The 27,635-nt window shown below is 31.7% G+C and overlaps 1 protein-coding gene across 5 annotated transcripts in view; it reads left to right on the forward strand.

Moving 5' to 3' along the window:
* LOC123720001 (hemicentin-1) overlaps positions 1-27,635 on the forward strand; it is a 180,525-nt gene that overhangs the window by 121,364 nt on the left and 31,526 nt on the right. For all 5 annotated transcript variants that reach the window (XM_045676388.1, XM_045676389.1, XM_045676385.1 and 2 more), the window contains exons 5-6: positions 11,225-11,395; positions 24,331-24,477. In XM_045676388.1, coding sequence (XP_045532344.1) covers positions 11,225-11,395; positions 24,331-24,477 — 318 coding nt within the window. The remainder of the gene's footprint in view (positions 1-11,224; positions 11,396-24,330; positions 24,478-27,635) is intronic.

A 27,635-nucleotide genomic window follows, 5' to 3' on the forward strand; every position in this document is an offset into this window, starting at 1 on the left:
ATTTCCCGATTAAGTGTTATTAAAAACTCATTGTTCTTTTAATCTCCATACGTGGAAATGTAGAAAATAAATGTTTATTTTGTGCCTACAAAACATACAGATAGCGGTCAGTGCAATACTTAATCAAATATGCGACACGATGCAGTATTGCGGCTCCGAGGTGAAACGTCCATGCCATTTCTTGTGTCATATTAAAGTTCTGAAAAAAGTACAGCCAAAAATAAACGGTATCGAATGAAAAAAAAAATAGTTCTGATTAAAATTAATTCAACTTTTTTCCAATTAGCTCACTATTCGTTTCGTTTTAAAATTTTAATGATACATGAACATGTAAATAAAGTATCACATTAACGACCATGATTAACGTATGAAATGGCTTTTTATTAACGAATGTTTGCGTTGTGACATAACACTCTAATTACCTACTGGGACATGCGTGAAATTAAAATAAGTCTGATGTCGTTAAAAAAATGTTCTACATTATGAGAGTTAATGTTATTATCCAGATATAATAAATTATTATTTGATATTATCAGGTTTATAAATCGAGCAAAGGTAAGCACGAGTACGCAATAACTCGATTGAATCGAAACAGGCTCAGTGGCTATTCATTCCGATACAGCTCGCAGCTTACAGGCCTCGAAATATATTGTGGGACAGTTCATAAATACAGATTAGTGAAATTGAACGTTCATACAGGACTAACCGAGATTTTTGCTCGTAGCATCGGGCTATATTATATCACTGTACCTTTTGGTAAACGATATTTATTTTACAATAAAGAAATGTTCCATAAAAAATTCTGTTAACAAAAATCCTAATTTGTGAATTCGCAGTTTAAATCGTGTCTTGGTGAAGATTAATAACTAAGCTATTCAATCAATGAAGTCATCTCATGTATCGTTAAATTGTGACATAATATTTTCGTAATAATTTTATATAAACTTGAGCTGATGTTCAGTCTATCACAACTAAAAAAGATTAAAAACGCACTGCAAAATGTCGATGTGGTCGTATCTCTCTCAAACAAACCACTCTGGATCGTCGCCAGAATGAATAAATATGTATCGGTGACCACGCCCTCACGAATTCACTTGAAATGTCTTAGATTTATAGCAGTGACAGAGTCTTAAACAAATGAAATGGACGTAGAGCGACGTAGATTATAGGTTTAATGTAGCTAAAGGTGTAGACCTTGTGTAGACTCGTAGCAATCTGGGATTGGATGCTGTGTAGCTACGGCGTAGCATCAGCGCAATGTTTATCTTATTATAATATGTCCTTATTAAAGTGAAATAAATCCAGCTGTTATAAATTAAACACGGTTAGGTCGAGTCTGGTACTTTCTATAGAGTACTAAAGGTATGTTAAAGGTTGGAGCTTTGAATACTGCCCTAGATTACGATTAAATTTATTTAACTCAGTTAAAGTCGAGTTGTATATTTAAAGGTGAGTTCAATCCTACCACTACATAGCTTTTCCTGCTGTAAAATTATTTAAAAAGCATAAATACATTTTACAAACAACTATAGATTTTAAACAAAATTTGTAAAATTTAGTTGACCCGTTTAGTTTGAAGTATAAGAGTTTGTCGAAATATTTATTGTGTAGCGGAATAAAGTGCACATCAAGGCAAGAGGTCCCGTGCCAAGATTTATTTCGTGGCACGCGATTATCTCCGGAAAGATACGAGTCATAATGTGAGAGCTGGTCGAGTGGTTACAACTAATGGATATTGGTTGTGCCTGATTCAGTGTCAATGTATCATATTCACATTCACCTACATTATTATTAGAAAAAAAGTTACTGCTTGCCAATCGACTCAAATAAAATAAGTTTTTTCCTGGTACCTCGATGATATAATATTTCCATAGTTTATACTTAATACTTTGTGGTCAGTACAAGTGATTTACATTTACATTAACATACGAAATAGGAAAAAGTGTAAAATGTTATCAAAAAACTTGGAAAATAGAACAGTTAAAGTTTTGCGACGCCGTCTCCCTGACTAGCCTGGGATCTTGCCAAATGTGGATACTTTTTGTGACACGTTTTGTAAATAGATTATATCGTTCCTGTTATTGATGGTCCGCGCGAAATGTACTTTTCGTATATCATAACCTCCTTTGATATGCAAATATGACGTGCTTTATTCATTCTTAGACCCAGTTTGATTTGTTACAATAATTACTTTACAACAAAACAATATTTTTTAACTTCGCCCTTATAAACATCATCATCCCAGATTTAGAAAACCTAACTAATTGAATTTTATTAGAACAATTCGTTAATACGAATAAAACTTTTCATCTATTTATAGAAAGAATAAAAATGATATTATTATAGAAATATCTATTCCCTTGAAAAATTTAAGATGCAAATATTCAAAGCAAACAAGGAACTATTCGAATAAGATATTGTTGAGAAGAACAATTTTCTCAACGTTATTTTTAAAGTCAAACAAACAAGAAAACCCGAGTTGCATAATTATGTTGCAGTCAAAGCTAAGTGTAGCCATCTCATTATAGATGTTAGTTTTAATTCATACGATACGATAAACACGTGATTACTTTATGATCTTATAAAGTTTTATTGAAACCACACAAACAAAAAGAGGGCACGCCATTATTAAAAAAAGTATATATTTTATTTATTTTCTATTTTTGTCGATATATTGGTTCTTATACAGAACCAGGATACGTTTTAATACTTCTTCTTTTATTATTTAAATCCACTTGGCTTGTGGTTCATCTAGAATACGATTTGACTCCGACATATCCTGAAATATCGTAACAGATAAAACGTCCTCACGTGTAAACGGGTAACGATCGGAATCAGAATCATTTCCATAAATAACGAGACCCTCAAGCGGTTAACGACATTTTTAACGTTTTTTTCTCGTTATCATTATTAGGATTACCTCTGGGAGGTTTTTTTGGTATTTCCCGTCTGTTGGGAATTACCTCCGGTGAGGAATGTATTAACAGTCGCTGTTAGGGAAAATTGTAAGGGTATTGTACCCAATATATCCTTTTGTGTTCTGGTGACAATTGTGTAAAATCAGCTGATTTTAGCTGAATTCATGAATTGTGTAAGAAGGTTTTAGGTAAATAGTGAATTAAAAATATTCTAAGCTACAGTAGTTTGTCAAATTGTATACAAATTATAATGAATAATAAATAAAATGCATTCATTTTTCGTCATGCATCCACAAATATAAAGAAATTATAAAAGAATGTTTTCATTCTGTTGTTAAAGACGGTCAAGTTTCATTAAAGTTAATTAAAATACTTTGATTAAAGCTACCTCACTGTTGTTTTAAAATCAACCTACATACGCGACATGTTGCTTTTAATGAGAACTATAATTATTTTTCAAGAGTTTCTCATTATTTTATAATGATCCAACGTATTCTTTATCCTGTCAATGACTAGGCCGAAACAGGTGCTGATAGTATTTAGATATTCACGAAATCAATTTTAAAAAGTTGTTTAGATATGAAAACTACTTTGAAATTCGATATCAGGTAGTGACAAGTTCGGCATTTCTCCGGAAGGATGCCCACGGCTCCGTTAAAATTTAATTATTTATTTTAAAAATAGAGTTTATTTTTAAATATTCCATTGGGTGGAAAATGTTGAATTCAACGTGACATACTTTTATCTATTTTGGCTGCTTGCGTTCCCAGCGAAGCTTCCGTTCATGACAAGGTCTTTACGAATTTACAGTAACATCTAGATCTAAAACTACAGTCATGGAAGCGTCGACACGATACTGATGACCTGAATATTAACAAATCATTATAACTTACTCTGTATATATTTCTATATGATTAGTTCGTTATCCCCAAGTTTGTTACAAAAATATGTAAAGTCGTTTAATCTTTCCAACTTTCAAAGTCTTATTAGTGATAAACTCTGCCAAGAAGAATATTGTCGAAAAAGTTCTTGTTCAACTCTCGAATGGCTGTGTAACTTAAAAAGGCTTTAAAATACTTTTTTTCAATTAACTGCAGGTACAGTTAAATTACTAGATTTCTTAGAGCTAAGACAAAATGCACCCCAATAAATCTGACTATCACAAATCGCAACACATTAGTGCTGTACCACATATCGATGTTGGAACGAGTCCACGCCCCGCCTCAAAGCTGTCGATAAATTATCGACTGCGGCTCTTGGCATTGTTTGTTAAGATCTTTAGTGCACTCTCAGTTTACTGGATCGCTACAAATTGAACCGCGTTAAGATTTAGATGCCTCTAACCTAGCACGGTGTTTTTATTTATTAACGTATTTAATGAACCGACTGACTACTGCTTCGGTTTTAAAATTATTTATGAAAGTGTATGTTAATCAGTAGGTAAATTTAATTGTTAAATTTAAACCTTGTAAATACAATACAATACCTATTTGTTTTTTTTTTGTTAGGTACATTGCCACAGGGACTAAACTTTTTACATTTGGTTTAGTTTTCTTTTTATTAATTATTTTTATTATTACTATGTAGGTTTAGAAGATTGTAAATACTGTATATTTGAATGTTATGTTTAGGTTTTAATAAACGAAAACATAATAAAAATTGTTACAAACAGTAATCTAATTAGGTTAGTTTTCCTTTATTAGTTTGTTGCTTTGTAGCAGTTTGTTTTAGAAAAACCCGGCAAACACTGCTCAATCTATTTATAAATGGCCAAATTGCCTAAAATTTTAAATCTTTCAAATTTGGAAGTATTTATATTACAAGCAGTATTATGAATTGAAATAACGTTAGGTTTGGTTAGATTACACAATAATTAATTTAATTTTACATAAATAAGAGTATCGACACGCAGATTCCCAACACTATTAATTTGGCAAGCTGTCATTGGCAAGCGCGAGTCGATGCATTATGCGGTATCGGCAAACTCTAAGGTGAAATATCTCGCACGTTCCGCCCAACATGAATTTTATAAACTGATTCTGAACGCAATAAATCTCTCCGTTATAAAGCAACCAACCACTTTCAATATTTGACTTTAACTTTTGTTTTATTACTTGATTTCTGTTCCGACTGTAAATTGGGTTCGCTTTATTTACTGCATCTGGTTCATTTTTATTTATAGGCTAGTTGAGAAGCTTCCTATGCCAGACACAAAACAATATTTTTTGCATTACACGTAAACAAGCGCCTTTTAAAAGTTTTAATTATCATTCTGCGATTTGTTTTACATCATCGTATGATGCGTCCAATTAGGTATTACATAGTTAAATGTATTTAATATTTTTTGTTGATTTTTTCCATTCGTAAATGTTTGGATCTTTGTCTATATATATTATGTATTCCATCTTTGGCTTTTTGTTGTAAATAATGATTCCGAAATAAATAAATTAAACTAACAGATATACAATTATATTCTGATCAAAGTCAGTCTGAGACTAAATAACACTCCAAGACAGTATTAGGATTAGACAGGCGAAGACTTATTATTGTCAATCATGCTATGCTTCTGCTAAGCTGCTCCATGTTGTCGTCGATTTGACTAATTGATGTCACGTGACTGACATATAGAAAACAATAGTTTTGATTTTGGATATTTTAATTAATTAATGATTTATTTATCTCACTCCTTAACGCTTTCAAAAGTCATGTTTGTACAAACAAAATTTGTTTGTACAATAACACTTTACATACTGTGAAATTTTTACACACATTAATGTCTAGGTATTCTAATACTAAAAGTTAAAACAGCTTCGGTACTTGTATCATATAGATGAAGACAGGCTAAATGTAAATAAATTAATAAGTTAGTAAGTCTAGACATAAAATGCTTTATCGCGATTTTACGTTACTAATTAACACTGTATCACATTACCGTGAAACTTTCCCTTCTATAAATTTTCATTAAAATATCAAATCAAATAAAACATAATGTCGGACCGTAATTAAAACCGACGAGGGTCCGTTAATTATGTGTTGAACCGTGGTTAAGTGAGGGTCACAGTTAAACATAACCGGTTCACATTTAATTACATTTATTTGAAAGCGAGATTTTAAGTATCTTTAGATCGGCGCAGGCGTGTTTTTAAAATGCAGCTTTTTATTTGAAAAGAATCTTTGACGTGGAAGTAGCATTTTTTAACGAAACAAAATACCTAGTTTGAATTTACTATATTTCTTTAATAAAAAGTGAGACAAGTTCTAGGAATAATATATCAAACTATGTCCAACATCTTAGCTTTTCATAAGTGTATAGTAAGTCTGAGTAAGGAATTTCAATTTGAAGTAACAAAGAACGGTTGTAGTAAATTAAAAATGGCGTCGGCCGTAAATTAAAAAAGTAATTCGCTTGAAAAATTTTTACGACGCTTTACCGTTCTTTATAGACTGTAAATATATTTTATATCCTAGTTCTTTTGATCGTAATATTTCGAAAATAGGCAATATATCAAAACGTATTTGGGTTTAATGAATATTTTTATTATTTATTTGACTAAAAATGCACATATTTCATCTACAATAATCTATGGTATTCATCATTCATCATGATCACATGTATAAACATATCATTAGTCTTGCCGAAAGCAAAGTCTTAATGAAAAATATTCAAATCGATCGGCATCGAATTTCATTATACATTTCCTTTATTAGTTATGCCATAATTTTTTTTATATAACATATTCTGATGGATTAACACCATCTTCAGTTATAAATATAGATACATATATGTACAGTTATGCTTTTTACACAGGGAAGACATATTATTTATCACGCGTTGCTGTGTGGAAAGCTACGGTCGGAAGCTAGCAAAAGATCTCTTAGAATTCAGTTCAAAAGCCAAGAGAAATTGTATCCATGCATTAAGCACACAATACTTGTAAACAACGTGTTCTAGCTATGAATATTCAACTGAAACGGCTAACGAAAGGCTAGCCGTTAGCGGAAGGCAACCAGAATAACATGTGCTTGAGATCATGTTATTTTAGATGCTGTGCACTGGTGCGATTGTTGTACTGAATGTTCTCTTCTTTATGTTTGATGCCCAATGCCTTGTATCACTGTGACATAGTTTATGAACACGACTACAAAAACGTTCACGTTGATACATCTAACATAAAAAATGATGACGGAATTAAGTCTTAATTATAGCGAAAGAATGACTGCGTACCACGTTTATGCGCTTTATGTTTTTCGTAACTTGTAATAAATAAATTCTTAGGTATGATGAAAATATTTTCACACAAATAGAACAACCATTCTTAAATTTATTATTTAAACTCGTCTTGGTCTAGTTTTAAGAAATATATCTTAAAATATTGCAAGAATCCGTGTATCAAATGGCAATGCTTAGTTAAGAGCCTCCTTTGCTTTAGTCCACAGCATTAGCAACTTTGTTAGAAACAGTGTACGTGTGAACTAACAAAGTTATGGCCTGGCTCTTACAGGACGAATCTGTGTCGTACAGCACAAAGCAGCCTGAGTATAAATAATTAAGAGCTTCTTCATTATTTAAGAACTACAATGTCTATTTAGAAACTTTGTAGAGCAACGTATTGAAACATCTACTTTATTTTAAAGTAAATAATTTAGAAATGCGACAAAATGTGTGTGTGACTTATTCTAATTTGTATGTATGTAAGAATGTCATTTCGCGCTTTTCTCCGTATCAAAGTGAAATTACATAATGCTGGTGATCCAACCTTGCAAAACGTGCCGCATGGAGCACCATTTTAAATTAGACACGTTATGATTGCAAAAGGCCGAATAGAAGAATGGAGAACTACTGCTTAGCTGTGAAACAACGTGGAAATACTACGGTTTCAACATCTACGAGCACTGAGAAAGCTACATGTTATAAAATGCTGTACAATTCAAGTGAACTTAAAAGAATGTCACTTTGGGCTTTTCCTTGTATCAAAGAAACTTAGTGAAGGATTACCACGGGAGCAGAACCTTTCATTAAGTATTGTGCAAGTTGTCGAGTTTGCCACGTGAGCGGAGTTTTGATCTTGCTTACTGTTTAGCTTTCATTATGAGAGAAAATAGGCTAGGGGCACATGTAGGACGTATTTTGTCTTATCTTGAAAAATAATTATTATTTAAATATTGTGGTAGTGGTATTGAACATTCATCTATAGCCTATTGATGCTAAAATAATTTTCGCGATTTTATGGTTGTCGATGAGAATATTCTCATTGTCTCATCATCTTAATTATCCTCAATTAGGTAACTTTTACGTATAGTAACTCGTGTACGAAGCTACAGGAAAACTTGAGACGTTTGACATAACAAGAATAAAATATTGACTATATACGTAATTAAACCAAAATAGCTTAATAAACACAATACTCCATGATATTTATACAACAACTAACACTCAATTTTCTAAATAAAAGAGAATACATGAGTCGACGAAGTTTAAAATGAAAAAGTACGCATCCTTGAAAATGCCATTCCGTCGATTCAAATTCTTTTCCTTGGGACACGTCGAAAGAGTTACAAAAGAATATCAACTCTATTGTATTGACACAAAATACTATTTCTAACAACGTCGCGTACGTCCCTTACAAAATCACCATAACTCATTTTTCGCAGGAAACTCGACAAAGTTCATGTTTTATCGAAATATTCGAATGCTATCGGAATCGTGCGATTTATTATCAAACTTTGTATAGAGTACGCAAGTTTTAAAGAGATAAGTTTTTAGATTTGTCTATCTGAACAGTAAATCTTTACACGTGACACTCATGGCAAGGGTAAGACAAGGTTTTTAATTCGCGCAGTGGATTAGCCGCTCTCCTTTTAAGTCAGTTTTCAACAAATAATTAAATTACGGAGGATTTTAATCTTGTGGTGTATATTGCTATTTCAATTAATTTCGTCAAACAAGAAGCGTAGTTGACACTGCGCCTCATAACACATGACATCTGTCAACACGTGTCAGTTCTGGCGGGAATATCGGCGCTGTCATAAACCGTCGCAGCTGTCACAAATATTTTTCTTATTTGATATTATTTCTAATTTGACATAGCCTTTGATACATTTAGTTAACGATATAAGATATAATAGATAAGTATAATAGGAAAGACAGTTAAGCTCATTACTTTTAATAAGCTAACATAGATGTATTTTATTTAACATTTATCACAGATAAAGTATTTTTAATATCAGTAGGTATCATATTATGTTTTAATATGAAGTATGAATGAATGTTTTCATCTACAGAATTTTGTATATAGTAAATAAATAAATTAAGTTTTCGAATATGTCATTTTATTAAATTTATATACAATTTATTTCAAAACGCTCTATTGAATCTTTAAATTATTTTTGCATATTTACACCGTCGACATTAATGTTCACCAATTTGTTACAAAATGTAAACGCTTTGTTCACTTATTAAAATCCTTTACAACCTCGCTAAACCTGGCTTAATCGTAATTTTAATGATCATTACACAATATTATTGTAATAATATTTATTTATTTTAAGAACATTGGTCTATATTTTGGTCTAGTGTGAGGCAGCGTACCAACCCCTTCAGTCTGAGTGTTGTTCTTTGTAATAAACGAATTCAAGATATGCAATATGCATCAAAAAAATTCCTTATTTAATTATAGCACTAAATTCATAATATTGCATCTCTGCAAACATACGTGAGGCCTTGCATAACCTGGGAAAGCACATCAGCAACCTCAACTTGTTGTTATGATAATATAGTTGACTATTTCAACTATAATATTACCGTGCCATTGAACTACAAATTGATTTGCCATATGTCATATACCATATTTGATTAGCGAAGTCTTCATATATGTTTGGTGACCCTTACTTAAAGAGCCGATGGAACTACTGAACAGCCCACTTCACTATTCGTAAGGACCTTAACATGCCATAAAAGTATAAAATTCATAAATATCTTTCCTGAGGACGTAACATTATACCAATGGCTTCATTATTTCTTAGTAAATTAGTCTCGAAATTAAAAACATAATTTGTGCGAGGGGAAGCTAATTAAGTGGAATAAAATGAAGTCAATCAGTTAATGTCATTACTTGGAATGGTATGATTGACTCTGAGCAGGTACACTCCTCTACAAAATGCTATTTTCATTTACTTCCTCGATTTACAGCATCAAATAAAAGGTAACCAGAGTAACGCTTGCTTCTGTAGTCAGATAAGTCAGTCATACGTAGCGTCTTCATGCCTGTCGCTGACCATAGAATAGCAATAAAAGATTGAAAATTTATGGACGCTACGAAAATTTTATTTAGAAAAAGCCTTGCTTGATATTTCAAAATTCAAGACAATTTTTGTCGTATATATATTTTATTAACTATGTATAAATTTAGTTTATCTTAATTGAACATTCTGTTAAACGTAAATTTACAATGCACAGTTTATTTTAAAGACCCTTTTTGCCTCGATTGTACTTATCCAAAGGGAATAATGACAAGGCGTACTCGTAGGTTTTAAGTTCATTATTTCGCAGTCCTACCGTTTTCAATTATCATACAATATAATCAAAAGTTCTCTCTGTTTACATCCCGCATACAAAAATTATGTATTCATTGCTTATGCAATATGTTCAAAGCTAAAACATAGTTGAATATTTTAGTAAATTTACAAACTCATAATACTGAGCATAAAATATTTGGATTTTACTCGCCTCGTAGTGAGAGTCCTTCGCTGGATATCCGTAGCAATCTAGGAAAGCTATCTTGGACTCTCAATATGCGAAGAAAGTCACGGGAAGCAACTATATTATCCAGTTTCATCTAGATCTAGATGTGGGTCACGTCTTGGATCCTCTCGTTAAGTCTAAAAATATCCTGAATGTTGCTTCATTTTGCGGTATTATATTTGGAAAGGTTTTTATTAATTTACTTGGCCGCTTGCCTCTGAAATATTGACGATGAGGAGAAAATGCTTATAATATATATATATATATATATATATATGGTATAATTATATACATATATAATTGTAATAGAACTTAGGAAAAACTATACAGACTTTAATTATATTATATTTGTACTAAGGTTTTTATCTAAAACATCCAAAATTATTAAAAACTGTCTTTAAAAAAAACAATGTTCACCATTCCACAACAATTGCCACAGTTGTATGCTCTATAACCATTTACGCATTCGTGTAATTTTAAAGTAAGCCTTGACAAGTAACTTTTTAAGATTCTTAAGTTTTTAAAGTTATAAAAAATATTCTAAAAATAATATTTTTGTCCACAGTCAAACCAAAAGCCGTGGAAGTGATCACGAATGATGGAAAAATATTGACAAACGGTCAATCCTACGGGCCACTGCTGGAGCGTGCGAGGGTGAATGTCACTTGTCTGGTGACGGATGGAAAGCCACAGCCCAAAGTCACGTGGTATTTCAATGGGAAGGAGCGCTTAGACGGTAAGTTTGAGAAATTTTGGAAATCAAATAAGATTATAATGATTTATTGCATATTTTTTTGTGAAATAAAAGCTATGATACACATTTAATCCAGCAGTATTACTTTGTGAAATTATATCAACAAATTTCACGTCGCCTAACGTGCACAAAATCAAAATCGTCGAATGCAACCGAACCTTTAATCTCGATGACCTAACTGCCCTGGAATTAGCCGTGAATACAAAATGAGTTCCCATTTGTAATTTATAGCTAGATAACGTTGCAATTGTCTGCGTGAATTAGTTCCCGAGTGTGACCTACTCTATCTCTATATTTTGACAATTAATGCAAAAACTCATTTGAATAAAATATTTAATTGTTTTTTTGGCTTATATTTTGTTTAATTAGAAAAATTGTCTCTTTTTAAAACAGTTAAAGTATTACAAGCTGAACCTCTTTTTGCAGCAACGTTCTGGGTTCGTTTTTATCTAACAACATTAGTTTTGACATTAAGTGGTAAGAGTGAACGTCAATAAGATTGTAGATTTTACACAATACTTACGTAAACTTTTAAGGAAGCTGCTTCCGTGAGTTTCCTCGAACAGTCTATTATTCTAAATTAAAACCACGTAGCTTCGAACAAAAATAAAATATTTTTATAAAGTACGTACTCTAAGCCCGTAAACATGAACAAACTGTAAACTCTAAACAAACTTCGTAGCAGCTTAAACGTTGGGAATTTGTTAAAAACCTATCGATTCGTTCCTACGACGTAGCACGCGTCACTTACCCACTGCACAAGAGATATTTATTGATATTATGAGGATGTGTGTTTACTTTACATTACTTTTTTTCAATATTTATATATGTATATTCAAATCATTGATTTTTACTTATGCTTATGTAATATAGTTAACGGTCTAATAACAGACATAGTATGTGAATAAAATATATAAGTAATCCGTAAAATTTTAATGTTTTGAGAATATTTTATGTTCGCGTTGATATTTTCTACTTCAAAAAGTTTTTTTTTTTTTAATTTGGGCAATCCAAAACTATATGAAATCAGAAATATATTGAATAATTTAACGAAACATTACCCGTATCAACAAATAGAAACAACATGCAAAAGATAATAATAAAAGTTAGCCGTCATGTAAATTATGCGTTGCACAGTGCGTAATGTACGTTTACGAAGTGTGAAAATTTCTTTTAAAATGTTTACCACAATCGTTTCGATTTCCGTTTTATTGTTTCTGTGCTCTTCGCGCATACAAAGTGTCTGTTTGTCCCACGCCCCACCGTGCTAAATGTTATTTATTTGATTCTTCTTTGAGGAAGGTTGTTTTAAAAGCGAAAATCGCTATTTATTTAGCGTTATTGAAGCAGAATAGTTTATAAAAAGGGTATATATCAGTTATTTATGTAAGATAAAGGATTAAATAAATAATAAAAAACCGTAGTAGTTGTCTATGAAAACCTAATTGTTTAATTACATTAGAATCCAATAAGTATCTAAAATAAAAATAAGCAGTTGAAAGCAAATAATATTTATTCTCCTTAAAGTTAGTATACATAAAGACATTGTTTGTACGTCAAAAGAATTGCTTCTAGATTACATATCTCACCATATTTAAAAGAGTACAGTACCAAGCAAAAGTAGTCGTTATTTTGTGATCAACGATCTGGTATCTACACACTAGTACTGTGTAGATACCAAAATATAATAGTTTTCACTTTAAAGGTTTTAAAGTCAAAGTATCCATTTTTACTGACACAGGAAGTCCCGAACAAAATGTAATCCAGTGAAATTTTGGGAGATCCTTTGAATTTCAAATTATCCGATAAAATGCAGATTTTACTTTGACGCAAGTTTCATTATTGAAAGGGGTATATGAGCTAAGCCTATTTGTGAGAAATTATCATTTAACGGCGATGCTACGCGCTGGAGAGTTTCCTTCGTAAAAAATATACTGCAGATATGTTATAGTAATATATGTTTCTCTTTTGAATTAAGGTGCGTTTATAGCGTAGGCGAGTATTTGGATCATAGATTTGACACCAATTGTAAATAACTTAACTTTGACATTATTTTATGTTCTTATTATAAGACATTGTCATAATTGATATAACACTTGCATGTCTATTTATATATAGATGATTGTGCGAATATTTGTAGTTGATCCATCTAACCACTGTACCACTATCTTGGCAAATAAACGATTTAATATTTATTTATTTTAAAAAAATCGACTTAAAATTCAATTAATTGTTATTGACATTACCTAGTAAGTAAATTCAAGAATGTTGCGTTTTTTATAAGTCAATCTATAACATTAAGTGCATGAGATGAAACCTACCAAACGGTGTTTTGGATTTTCGACAATAGTACAGTACCGCAAGATGAAAAATGAGCTCTCAAACAAAGTGATTTTTATTTATTCGCCGTCAGTGTCTCGCATAGTCGGATCACAATTTCATCTTTTTTACATTTCCCATGAATGTTTGTATTCGTCAGTTTCCATACTCCATTCTCTTTTAAAGTAAACCGAGTGAAATATTCGTCAGGACAGGCTGTTGATGGAAATCAGATATGCGCGAAATAGAACTGTGGATTTGTTTGGATTGTAGATCCTTTTAAAAAGGCTCTATTGAAAATACATTCAAGCTATTGAGTGAGTGAATCAATATTCCAATTTCTAACCACTATTTTTTACTATGGTCATCACTATCTTATTGCCTAATTGCAACCTATTTGCATATTTATTTAAATTATTTTTTTCGGGTTACGTACGTACATATATCTGGGAACATTAAACAATTTCAGTTCGGCAAACTGAGTATAAATATGTATCTAGAAAACAAAAACAGACTCAAAGCATTTATTCAAATAAATATGTTGTGTGTATTAAATATCATCCTCCTTCATATTGTTTAGTCATGAACAATATTGTTCTAATAAAATTTAAAACTTTTAACCAAACTAGTAAATGATATATCAGTCACCATAATAGGGTTATTTCCTGTTACGTACCGAGTTCATTATTCAAATCATCCAACTAACATAAAATATATGAAACTAACGTCAGTCGACAAAATTGTAAGCTATAAATCAAACAGTTAAATGATATCAGTTAATAAAACACTGTGTGTTTTATTTCTGCTTGCTTTGGGTTTTAGTCCGGGTAATTTTACTCCACGTCAATCAATCTACATTAGTTGTTTGGAATTGATTTTGATGGGATTTCAGTGTACTGTATCGCCTAACTATTTCTATTACGATTTTATTTACCGACATTTGACGTTCCGTTTGTATTAACCATAAATAGTAAAGATATATCTTTTATGAGATAGTAATAGGACTCTTTGTAGATAAGAAAATAATAGGAGTATTCGTTTAGGATTCATGTAATATTCCTTAGAAGACGAGAATGTTAGCCAAAGCCTATAAGTATTTTGACAGTTTGAGTAATGAGAAATATTATTCTGTTTTGTTTTTATATTTTATATTATTTATATTTAATTTATGCTATCTTTATATCATGATTGCGTAGGCCCATTAATCAATGTTAATTCCATGTGTAATAAAAAATCGATCATTTTGAAAAGTTTCGTATCGAATGTTAGACCTGTCAACAAGTTCGTTTTTATGCCAATCTAATGACGGGTCAGATGAAATAATGTCACAGAGCGTTTCACGCGTTATTATTTTATGTGACCGTCAAACTTTGTTGCTATTATATAATTTTTTTTACAACTGATTTTGCCTTTAATATTTAGAAAGAAAAAATAATGTAGTTTAACTAATTTCTTCATTTCCAGCTTATAACGTATAAGCGTTTAGCACTTTAGCACAAGTACATGTTATTATTCATATTGAAAACAAAAAAAAATATTCTGAAACTAGGTGAATGGATATTATACTTGAAATAAGTTTAGTAACAATTAATAAGTTATTATATCAATAAAAGCAGTTTGAGAACAACAGCATGTGTCGATCGTGAAACGGAGCGATTGAAATTCAAATTTAATGGACGATCCACGTCGTATTGTGAGTTGTGACGCGAGCCGCGATGTTTATTGATTCGGGTTTTGTTGGATTCTATTGCTATTCACGCAAAAAAGAAAAATATATTCTACCGACTGACGTTGTCGATTGAAAGTTTTTTAACTAAAGTCTCGCTTTATAACTGTGAAAACATTTTTTTGAAAGTCCTAATAGAAACTGCTTTACGAAAATGATTTTAATTACAGTATAGAGTATTATTAAACCTAGCAAAACGAACTGATACGAATTTAAACTTGATTTGTGTCTGTGTGTGTGTTAATCGAATTTATTCTACTTCGTTTTGGTTTTATATTATTATTGTTACCATACATCAAAAATTTAACCAAAATATACATTGAAATTAGACAAAAATCTGTGAACCAAAATTAGTTTTATATCCCTTTAGTTTATTTAACCGAGAGTTAAACTGTTGGGAATAAAATAAAGTGAAATACTGAACTAATCCTGATTTCAATTTGTCGTTGCTGTTGAAACATTGGATACGGTCAGTTTGTTGATATATTATACGTATGTGTTCTGATATGCAGTTTTAAGAGTGTTTTTAAAGTTTTAATTATTTACCAAGCTCTAGAAATAGAAACGTATTCATTAAAGTAATTCCAATATTAATTGAGTAAAAATTTAAACTTTCTGTTGAAAACAATCAATATTGTAATCTATATTTCACGTAGTTGTTAAATTTAGTTTTGAGAAGGTTATAAAACTTAATTAGTTAACAAAAACAAATCTATTCCAGTGATCGGTGAGGTCTGTGGCAGGGCTGCCAAAACATTGCTTTTAATTTAGAATTTTAATTAAAACCCGTTCCGGACTCTTAGTTTATAGTTCCGCGTGGACTTCGCTACAAAATAACATTTTGTGTGAGAAAATTGAATATTATTTACTAGTACTGACATTCCTAATAATGTTGCCTTAAATTTGTATTGTTTAGTCAAAAATATGATACTTAACCTTTATTTTAATATACATATAGTAGTTTAAAAAGCAATCTTAAAACTCTAATGAATACATTTGATTGCAACGCAAACGCTTGCGCCAAGGGAAATTAACGCTTCGAGATAATTAAAACTACGTTAACTAGCGAACTATTTAATTTTAATTTATAAATGAACACGGCATATACGAACTCATTATATTTAGTTTGCCACTTGGCAAACTCTGTTCGGTGTCTCTTATTGTGTTTTACTTTTCAGAATAATACAAATGTCGTCGCTCAGGCGAGTGATAAAAACTGAACATTGACCCTAGAAATAAGCATTGTACAATTTAAATTAGTTATCAATAGACATTTAATTGTAAAGACGTATGAATAATTTAAAGCTTCTTAATCATAAACGCTGCCCACACAGCCGCTACATCAATCTGCCGACCACACCATACGAGTAATGGGTGTGTAATAATAACCATTCTCCGTATAAGACAACTCCGACTAAGTCTCGGTCAACACAGCCAAAGTGTTGGGAACAACTTCAGATGTGTGTGTGGTACATGCGATAGGGTACAAGCGCGTTTCAAGAAGGATTTTATTATTAAAATAGTATTTAGAGCATGTTTCGTACTTTTTAATTTATTGAAACATTAATTTGTAGCAGCAGCCGAATGCGTTGACTTATTATGCGTAGCAAGAGGCTACGACGACCTACGATACGCAGCAAATGATTTTTTTAAATGAAGTGATGTAATATTATTAAAATTTAAACCTACATATTTACTAAAATCTCAGCAAAAATAAGATTTTTTTAAAGAATCTGTTTGCCCATGAATCTATTGATTTACGCACTGTTTCCAAAAAAAATTCGCCACTGCTTGCTCCAAAGACTTTTTAAGAAACTCAATGTCGCCGTGTCGTTTGGAGCAGGCCATGTCCTCTATCACTGACCATAATTTCTTGTCTAAAGGGTTAAGGTCTTTGCTTACTGTAGCGTTCTTCTATTAGTGTTCTAAAAAAAATTATCTGTAAAGAGGATATTGCTGTGCTTTTCATCTGCGTATCTTGGCAAAAGGGGTTTTGATAGATCCACTCTATTTAATTGTACAAATTTATTTAGGGCATGTCCTGTATACCGACGATAAGCACCGACCTTCAAGTCTTGTTTTATAATTCGCGTCAGAGTCCTAGCGGGAATATTCATTTCTCGCGATAAGATTTTTTGCATTTCCAAGTGCCCCGCCCGTCTTTTCTGGTCTTCGACACTCGAAGTATTGTTGTATTTGTTGATAGTACGACATACGAACTTACGGCTGATACCAAGCTTGCAAGCATGTGTCTGGAATATGACCGACGGCTCAATACCTACCTCTTAGGCGATCACTGCAATCCTATTTTCTTTAATACCCCATTCTATATTGTAATTTAATAATGAACACAAAAAATATGTGAAATGTCGCAAAATCGATAGAAGTTTTTCAAATAATATCACGTATTAAAAATAATTAAAATGTTTTTAAGTAAATGTATTTATGGCAACACTAGCCAAGCCTAGTCAAGCTCGATATAGATTTAGTCATAAATATGATTGGTTGCGAAATCTCATGACTTACGACATAATTAAGAATGCGAGGACAAAGCGTGTGGTCCGAACTCAATTACTACTGCAACTCGAAGTGAACCACTGATATGCATATCCATACTGTTTGTGTAGACCTCGTATCCACGATCTACAAACCTAAAATGAAAACTTAGTCTATAGAACTTGGGAATTGTAAACTACTGAGGGGTATATCATTTTTTTAACTTATTTTCATTACAATTCTCAAAAAAGTTAATAATTTTTTCACTAGGTGACATCACTCATATTTGCATACAATAATAGCGTAATTGAGACTTTCGTCTGAAACTTAAAATATTATACATAATTAGAGTAAAGAAGAGATTTGTTTTAGTAGTTTTTCAGTAATGCTCTTTTTAGTTCTTAGTTACTTAGAAAATGAGGTTAAATGTATCAAACATTGCGTAAGCTTCAAAGAGCCATATTATTACTAAACAGTATTTAGTTATAGAATAACAACTTTGTTGATTCGCAGCTAACATTAATTTAATTACATACTGCCTTCTAAAGCTTAACTTCTGTGAATCGGCTAAGCACTAACTTTGGTTTTAGTTAACGAAATGAGTGAATAAGTTTTGAGCAAAACAGCTATTTCGCAAGTTATTTTATTATTCTGAATAGACAAGTTTACTAACATATTATTCATTACTTTAACCGTATTAATTACGATATTGTCGTAACTTGGAAACTACATATGAATGAAACTATCAAAAAGAAAAACATAAATGTTAAAAAAAGGAAAAGAACTATTATTTAAACGAAGTTAAATATTCGAGGAAATAAAGTTTAAAAACTTTGAAGAGATATTTGGAATGATTGAATTTAAAATGAATCCGAGTGGGAATTGAGGATTTTTCGCGATGGAGCGCGTAAACTCGAGTTGAAAGGGAAGGGTTACCTTCGTTGGCGATTTTTGTTTAAAGGACCGCATAATGCAGCACGAAACTTCATAATAGTTATTTTAAAAAAGATAAAACTGCAAATTATTTTACGGATTTGTAAATTTCAAACAGTATAGTATATACATAAAGAACCTAATTTTATAAAAGACAGACGTTTGTCAGAAATAACTCAAAGTTGACACACCGCACAGGTCGCACGTCACATCTATTTGAGTAAGTAACACCTGAGCAATCTTTACTCAAATAAGCAATACATTAATATTAATTAATATCGGCGAAAGTTTGCAACTGGTGTAATTTCGTTAATTAAAGTGGATAGTTTGCAGGTGCTCCTGAAGCGTAGATAAAATACTTTAACTTGTTCGCTTTGAAATCTATGAAGTTAGACAGAATAAACTTTGTAGAGGCTAACTTTGGACTGTTTCGCATGCTTCATCATTTTATATTTCACTAAAACTTGACAAATCGAGTTAGGATTGCGGCGAATCAAGACTTCTTATACAAAAGATTTAGTATTAGAATTGATTCCGGTACGAATTAGATAAGGATAATAGTTTTTGTAAATACAGTAATTTCACCTATAATACGGTAGATTGCATCCGCGTTATAGGAAACGCAATGTAGAAATTTTTCTCATAACGCGCTCGTGTGACCCCATATAACGCGTTATCTATAAATGATTCATATTTAACTATTCTCGTTATAGTGGAACTATATTATTACAAATATTAAGAAAAAAATTATGTACGAAATTAGTGCGTAAAAGTCATTATAAATGTCACAGTACAGAAATTTAATGTGTGGAATCTCCGCGTTGTATAGGGGAATACCCGTGTTATTCGAGGAACTGAAATCACGTAATCGTTGACAGTTCTCTTAGCTCATATTAATCAGCTTTAAATCTGAATGCAATAAAAACTATCTAAAAATGAAAATGTTCTCCGCTGCGTACAGTCGTCCCAGCTCACGTCCTCCAATAAGGCGTGACTTCAGCTTCGTTTACGTCTCTATTCGCTTTGGAATTTCATTTCAACCTTAGCAGGACGTTAATATTATTTTGTCACAGCTCTTAAGCTTATTTATGCACTCGAATAACTCAATTTAACGATATTTAAAATAAAAATCATTGTTTTCAAATGGTGTGTTTTTATTTATACTACCGTTTGCAGACTATTTGAACAGTATTGATTCACAAAATATTTAAACTTTTTATATAAGTAAATTTGAAGAATTCTATCAATCTCAAAATATTTCATAAAAGATACCAATTATGAAAACAGGTTTCGGGAGTAAATTTTAATAATATATTTAATTTGATTTGTTTTAATGTATTTGTATTGTACATATTCTAACCTGATATCATATGTAGGTGAGAATATAAAACATTCGGGGAAGCGCTTCGTAGATTGTGATTAATCTGCAAGAACTACAGCTGGAAAAACTCCACATTGCATCGCAAACTCAACTGGTCCAAGGACAGCCCACTTTCTACTGGTGTTTAGCGTCTTTCATTTTTGCTGTCACCACCCTGGTCATATGTTTATGAATTTACCCACAGTTTGCCAACAGCTTAAACTCACAATAACTTTATTTATTTAGGTAAACATAATTATTATGGTATTAATAATTATTACATTTACTACCAGTTCGCAAGTCAAGGGCGAAGAACTGGCAAGAAACTTTCCGCCACTATTTTTAATCGCTAAGTTTTGAGTCATACATTTTGACTGGAGTTTGTTGTAAAAACAAATATAATTTCCATATAAGGAGTGGGTTATCTTCTGGAGCCTGGTTGGTCGTACACTCAAATTGGCTCTGTTTCGACTAATATACTGGTGAAAGTAACCATTTGTTTTAAAATCGTTAATATTTGTTTTGTATATACAATAAGGCTCCAATATATTGACCAGATAGTGTAATAATATATGATGCCTTAAACTTATTCCGTACCGACTCCTTTGGGAAAACAGAACAAATACCGCGAACAGTCCGCTTCTGTAGCATAATTATGGATTAAACCTATGCAGCAGCACCCACCAGTAGAATACTGTAAGACATATCGCTGTGAAAGTAGCTTAATTTATTAAACTGACCGCTTGCTATGCTCAGTCATGACTATAAAATATTTGCAGTTACAAATACATCCTGTACATACATTTGAAGTGAGTTAAAAAATCAAGTCGGCAATAAGTGTATTCGAGGAGGCTGTCGCGGACAAACATTATTGCGCGATTTGTTAGGTTTCGGGTAATTGGATTTACGACGGAGTCGGTCTAATTGATACTTATGTACGTAATAATGTTGTTTTTCTTCGCAAAAAACTAACCGTTTGTTTTATTCCTAATTCATTGATCTGGGAACGAATTGTTGGGACTAGAATTATTTCCAATTTATTTCGTTGTCGGTTGATTGTAAAAGGTTTTGTACCAGAATAAATACTACTTATCCAGAACTTGACTTATTCGGTAAAGTATATAAATAAATAATAACTATGATTTTCTACCAACGTTATTTTAAGCTAAATTGATTTTCGAAGCTTTCTATTTCACAACATTTCAATTCTTGAATGAACACAACATAAAGCTTTTACCAAATCCGTTTATTTGAAACAATATTTTTCACAACTTATACATATTTCATGTAAACCTTGAAACTGTAGGTAACAGATGCGAACAAATTTTCACTTCATTGGGTTAGATTTCCGTTTTATGTGCTAGTGCTGAGCTCAGCAGTATCGATAAAATATTTATCGATTGATATTGCCTCCACCTGCTGTTTGAAATGTGAGACGGAACTGCTTAAAGCAGAAATTGACGAGTTTAACAATGCTTTTCATATAATAATATTATATATTAATAACTAGAGTTAAGTGAGAATAAGTTAAACCAATGTTTCGTGAAACGAACGTAAGTCTTTGTTTAAATAATCTATAAAATATTGAACAAACATTCATAAATTATTGATTGAGCTCGATAAAAATAAATAAATATATTGGCAGCACAATATAAATTACAACAATCGAGGGCGCACATCTCTAAGCCCTTATCGTATCAGATTAGAAAAGGTCCGGGTCAGGTCTTCGCTTTATTTTGCACCGTTAATCAAAATCGCCGAAAATAAATCCATCGATAAATCTTTACGGACGACTGGACATCACTACTCTGTGTTTATATTTTATTTAGAAACTTACAAGATTTTGTTTTAATATTGAATTGTATTGGTTTTGTGCTGAATGTATTTGTGTAACCCACTCTATCGTTGGGCTGAGCACGGCAAAATAAATGAATTATAAATGAGCTACAATTAAGTAATTCCTTTGTATAACGTAATAAATCTGGCCTCGTATAATAATTATGAAAAAAACTGATATTTGTTTGTATGATTAATAATCCGTAAATAAATGGTTCGTCGGAATTCTAGGAATCCCAGCTCACCAAACCCCCATCTCGATAAACCTATTCAGATTGTCATATTTTTCAATAGTTCTGAATGCCAGAGTATATAACAATACTATATTAGTTTTACCGTAAGGCGCAATTTAATGCTAAATACTGAAATTCATTTCAATGAATATATGACTGTATTCACCTGATGTCACTTTTATCTCAAATAAATATTATATATTTTGTAGTCTGTTATATAAACGAAAGATTTTTATTATCATTCAAATACTAAATTATATCTTATATATATTATTTCATATAAGAAACACTCAGTGAAGCGAAGTAACCATTAGACAGTGCACTTCATCTCGACTCATCTATTTGTGACAATTTTAAGTTCAAGCAAAACAGTTTTCTATATATTTATAAGTTCTAAAAAAATATGATATCACAAAGTTTACACACATACTTACATTTAAACACAAGCAAGCTAGCAAGGGAATAAATTAAACTGGCAACAAAATAAAAAAAAACAAATAACAATAATAACTAAAAATAAATATAAACTTAAAACTCATTAAGAGAATTATTATTATTCGATAGGACCTTGATAGCTTTTTTGTTTACTTCATAAAAAAAACACACTCTTTTGCTGTACAGTCGTGGCTGCATTATATATTTTTAATTCCAATCTAATCAATCCAATATTAAATATATGTAATTGTGATAACTAGATATGGCCTTTCCTATCGACTCTCTATTATATTATTTATCTCTGGATGAAAGACGAAGTTGGTGGCGACTAGTCCAGTGTGTAATACAAAAGAACTCGCGTAACTCATGACATAGTTGCGATATGTACTGTGATAGATATATTGTATGAAATATAAAGCTTTTGTGAGATAATGCTTAGTGATCCTTAAGAGCTTCAAGCGCTAATGATTCTGTCAGTAAAACTATAACTAATGTAGCTGTTATACCCGGGATTCGTACACAGAACTCGCAGAGGCGAAATCTTGCACATTTTCTTAAGCACAATATTACAATACCGACATGTAAAATGTTGTTTAAGAGTGTGTTTACACAAGACTCTCATAATATTCAATATTAAAAAAACATTTTTAGACAGGCCTTACCTTCCCGTACACCAAATATGTTAATCAATTTGCAACTACTGAAATATGTTTAAATGTTGTTTTAAATTATAAGAGGACAACATGCTACATTATGTTCTACAACCTGCATCGTCTCTCGCGTGCATTACTACAATTCCTAAGACTGGGTTTAAGGACATACATCACCCAGGTATCATGTTTTAAAAGCACAAAATAACGTTTAATTTCCGTTCGCTATGTAAGAGCATTTATCACCGCGAAATGCTGACTCGACATTATTATATGCTATGACATAACTACTCTAACGACTCGGGTTCCTCGCACTTGGAACTTTTCAATAATAATAGTTCAATCCGTTTGAGGAATTTTTAATGAAACATATTTTTCTTTACAATCTAATTCTATAAAAATAGGTAAATTTTCACGCCTCAGTAAACACAAGATAACGATTTCTAAACAAGACTAAAACATAGCTGCAAACAGATACTGGCGATGTAAGCGGACCGGCTTCAGCCTTACAGTTTGTTCTGCTGACTATCCGAGTTCTGATATTTAGGATGGAAAGGTGCTGACTGTGCGTTTCGGTTTTGGTGTAAATAACTTTTGAGAAAATAAATTTATACGGTTCTTATTGGTTTATCCTGCTGATAAGTAGTTGATAATTATTTCGATAGCAAGCCGTATTAACTATTTTAAATTATACTTTTGATAAATGTAAATGCTAAAGGTCAAACAGGTAGATAATTATGTATCAATTTGAATAATATTAAAAAAATATATTGATCGTATTTTAACAATTCATTGTATTATTCATTATCTTAAGTCAACGTATTAAGAGAGAGCGATACCTAGATTGCGAAAAAATTCCCTTGAGTATCTCCGTAAACACAAATTTTAACACTTATTAACTCATTACATCTATATATTGTTTGTTTCAGCCCAAACAATAACAGAACAGTCGGTGGTAAAGCACGTGCTTCCGCTCACCGTGACGCGGACGGAGCTTGACGGCGAGCTAGTGTGCAACGTGTCATCTGCCGCCCTCGACAATCCCATCATAAGGACACTCAAATTGGATGTCAGGGGTAAGATTACGTATAAGCTTTCTGCATTCTAAATGTTACGTTGTCAACAGTGGCTTCAATAGCTGGCTATAGTGTATAACAGTACAGGCCATTTTTCCAATTCTTAATAAACGGCATAGGTGTTTTGGGTGTTATCTGAATCAAAGAGACCAAAATGTCATGATTGCGGTGAAGAAGAAAATACCGCTGAAAACACATTGTATGAGTAAGAGATGTTTACATTTTGGAGATAGCCGGAAGTATAACTGCCGGGACCGTGGTAGAATGCCACCACAGAAGTATGTTGGGTGTTTTAGTGGATATTTCACATCTGGCCCTCGGGGTAGCAGAGAAAATGCCTGGTGTGAGTGTGATGTAAAACATATACCCAGAAAATTTGTAAATATGTGTACAACATTAGTTGTGATTTATTAAAGTATCTAATGACAAAGCTTGGAGCATATATTTATTCACAAAATAAACACAACTGTTACTATGATAACCATCGTTCTTAAATTATCTTTTAAATCGGAACCTTTAAATGACATTCGGAAGATTTTATAAGAAAATATGAAAATTTTCAGAATACTTAAGTAATATAAAATGACACTCTCTCCCCACACTCACCCCAAGAAACGATTTCCATACAATTATGATAATCCGACAAAAAATAAGGATGAAGTTAATTCCAAGTTATTGCTCTTAAATCATATTAAAATTTGAGATCACGGTGAGTAGGGCTGCCTCTAGCACCTAAACCTCCTATTACCTAAGATTCCTTTGCTTAGTGATTTGGTCAAATTAGGTTAAAAAAAGCGACACATTAAAGTCAAAAGTGTGTACTTCTACTTCGTTTATACAACGGACTGAATAAGGGTCTAAGTTCGGTTATTGAGTCCACAATTACTCCACTTTGTTTACAGTTGTTTTAGTTAGTTTTCACTCAGACTTTAGCACTATATTTTATCAAATTTATTATATATAAATAATAAAGTACCGGCAACCCTAATTCAGTACGATAAAATAAACTTTAATTTAGAGGATTATTTATAGACTGGCTGGTTTGAAAACTCGAGAGTTCTCTCTTTATACAAAATTGTTTACCTCAATTCATGTTCACGTCTATGCATTTATATATTCCTACTTCTGTTAATACTAAATCCGACAAAACAAGGACTGCGGCCCAAAACGAAACTGCCACACAGCTCTGTGTTATGAATGAATTAAGTCATCAAAGAGATGACATGAGCGTTCATTCCGTATATTAAACATATTACAAAATAACACGTTGAAAGTATTTTAGGACGGCGGAAACCCGTTAAATTAAACCTTATATTAAAAGTTAAAACACGTTTACGTCAAAGTGACTCAACGTCAACAAGTCGAGTCTTTCCGAGTTTAATTTTGAAGAAATAAATTTTCATTAGGAAAGCGCGATATCGCGAAATTAACGAGCATAATTATCCCGGGCGCTTCGGGATAAGTGAAGCTTTCTTTACCTGAATATTTTTTTTATTTTGATGATAATTTTATAGAATTTGAGGATTATCTAATGTAAATAAAAGTCAACTAGGAAAAATATATGACAATCGTAATTCCAAAATAATTCTTTAACTATAATTCAACCATATATAACATATCTTAGCATATATATTGCCTTCAAAAGAATAAAATAAAATTATAAATTGTTTTGCTCTTAAATATTGTACTAAACATTGTAAAAAAGTTTTTGAAATTGTATGAAAGGGTAAGGAATTTCTGTTAATCATTTTACCTGTGAAAGCTGGTTTGTAATCCGCTTAAAAGCTCGGGAATTAAGTTTTCAGTCTTTTTCAAAGCTTCCCGGTTTCTAGGTGATAAAATCTTGGCTTAAACCAGATTTAAGCAGAGGAAAAATATGTTCAATTACTATATACCGCATAAGCCACATCTTCAACTTTTGATTTTATAAAAGTGATAAATAAGGTTTACACGATGAAACAAAATAATATTTTTTAATCTATTTCACTGTATTCATTTCTTTCATTTAAGTTTATGTTATACAGAAGAATCACGAAATGATAGGGAAAGCAGATATAGAAGGATATGTAGGATAACATGATAAAATTATAAACAGGCTTCTATTATTATTGACTATAATACAACAATATTATGCAGTTTTTGTGATAATGTTTACCTTTACCCAGCAAGCTGAGGCTTCGGCAGTACCCACTGAGTAGTCGCTATTTTTAATACAGAAGCCACGCAAATAAGATACTACCAGTAAAAGATTAATTACCACATTGTGGTAAAAATGTACTGTATATTATTTACGTGTGAGAAATCTTCATTATCTTGACGTTAACACTCAGTAATTCATTTATCACTTGAGAGTGTGGTGTCCGACGTCACCGCATCCTATCGACCTTTCAATATTGCTGGCTGGTAAAATTTCCGACCCCTATTACGCTAGGGACATACTGGTGTCGATAGACCTAAAATCGCCGTAAAACAGACCTGCTAATTAATGTGGTACAATTCCATTCACATTATTGAACTTAAATTAACATAGAAATTAAAAATATTATCTCCAAATCAACACCTATAGAACTATTCGTAGAATTTGTTGTATTTTATATCTGGTTCAAAAAATAGCATTATAAATATGAATAAAACTTTACACATTCCCATTGTAGAATATAATTTTTCTTCCTGCTATAATCCCATCGCTAAGTATGTTAGATGACGTCACATTACTCACTGTAAGCCGACTTGACTAAGTATTACTACTGTTAAATAAAAGAACTTTTATATTTATGAGAAACAATTCATGACAATTTGCGCTTTTGATTCGTTTTCAGTCTCGAACTAAGTAATAACATCTATGTATATCGTTAACTAAGGACACATATTATGAGACATTAACCATTCTCGGAGTTTGGATTATTTTTTATATTCACAGATTATCTATCTATTTATGCGATATTCGCTAGAACGGTGAAGGAAAACATCGTGAGGAAAGCGGCTTGTCTATTCCCAAAAAGTCGACGGTGTGCGTCTAGAGGCTGTTCACCTACTTGCCTAATAAATTGATAAATAATTACGAAACCTAAAATGGGATCATTTGTGGACATATACATTCAGTTAATATTTTAGAAATACATTTAAAACGTTTTTTAGTCTGAATTAATACAAAAATA

This window comes from Pieris brassicae, chromosome 2, assembly GCF_905147105.1.
Source record: "Pieris brassicae chromosome 2, ilPieBrab1.1, whole genome shotgun sequence".
NCBI lineage: Eukaryota > Metazoa > Arthropoda > Insecta > Lepidoptera > Pieridae > Pieris > Pieris brassicae.